This window comes from Sphaeroforma arctica (genome assembly GCF_001186125.1).
Source record: "Sphaeroforma arctica JP610 unplaced genomic scaffold supercont1.991, whole genome shotgun sequence".
NCBI classification, from domain to species: domain Eukaryota; class Ichthyosporea; order Ichthyophonida; genus Sphaeroforma; species Sphaeroforma arctica.
In genome coordinates this window covers 973-1,627 of record NW_014039567.1, presented here as the reverse complement: position 1 = coordinate 1,627, position 655 = coordinate 973, and the positions used below count along the sequence as shown (strand labels likewise).

General features: G+C 29.6%; 1 protein-coding gene across 1 annotated transcript in view; it reads right to left on the bottom strand.

The window, feature by feature from the left end:
• SARC_09577 (hypothetical protein) overlaps positions 1–319 on the bottom strand; it is a gene marked incomplete at its 3' end in the record, with an annotated part of 13,267 nt that extends 12,948 nt beyond the window's left edge. The window contains exon 1 of the mRNA XM_014296401.1: positions 189–319. Coding sequence (XP_014151876.1) covers positions 189–288 — 100 coding nt within the window. The 5' untranslated portion in view covers positions 289–319. The remainder of the gene's footprint in view (positions 1–188) is intronic.
• Between the last annotated feature and the right edge of the window lie 336 nt (positions 320–655).

The window sequence follows — 655 nt, the reverse complement described above, 5'->3', positions numbered from 1 at the left end:
TATATATATATATATATATATATATATATATATATATATATATATATATATATATATATATATATATATATATATATATATATATATATATATATATATATATATATATATATATATATATATATATATATATATATATATATATAAATATATATATAAATATATAAATATATATATATATGTTATACCTTTATCATTCATAGTCAGCCTTCCCGCTGCACCCCCTGTAGCGAAGCGCTTGTTGTCCTTGGCATAACCAGGACTCAGCCCCACGCCATATAGTGGCATTCCAAACGAAGCCGTAGTCTGGCTAGAATCACTGTACAGGCTGTTCACAACCACCTGTATACAAAATTTGCAGCTTAGGAATTACAAAGAAAGCTGAATATATTTAGCGTGAATACACACACACACACACATACATACATACATACATACACACACATACATACACACACACACACACACACACACACACATATATATATATATATATTCATAGCATTATTGCTGGTAGATATGTAATATTAGTATGCAACGTCTGTTTCGGCAATGTGCTAGCAATACCGCACAATGGAACCCGTATTGGTTATTTGCTCATGTCGATCTGTGAACTACTACCAACTCACATTATAGATGGTATTACCATACGTGT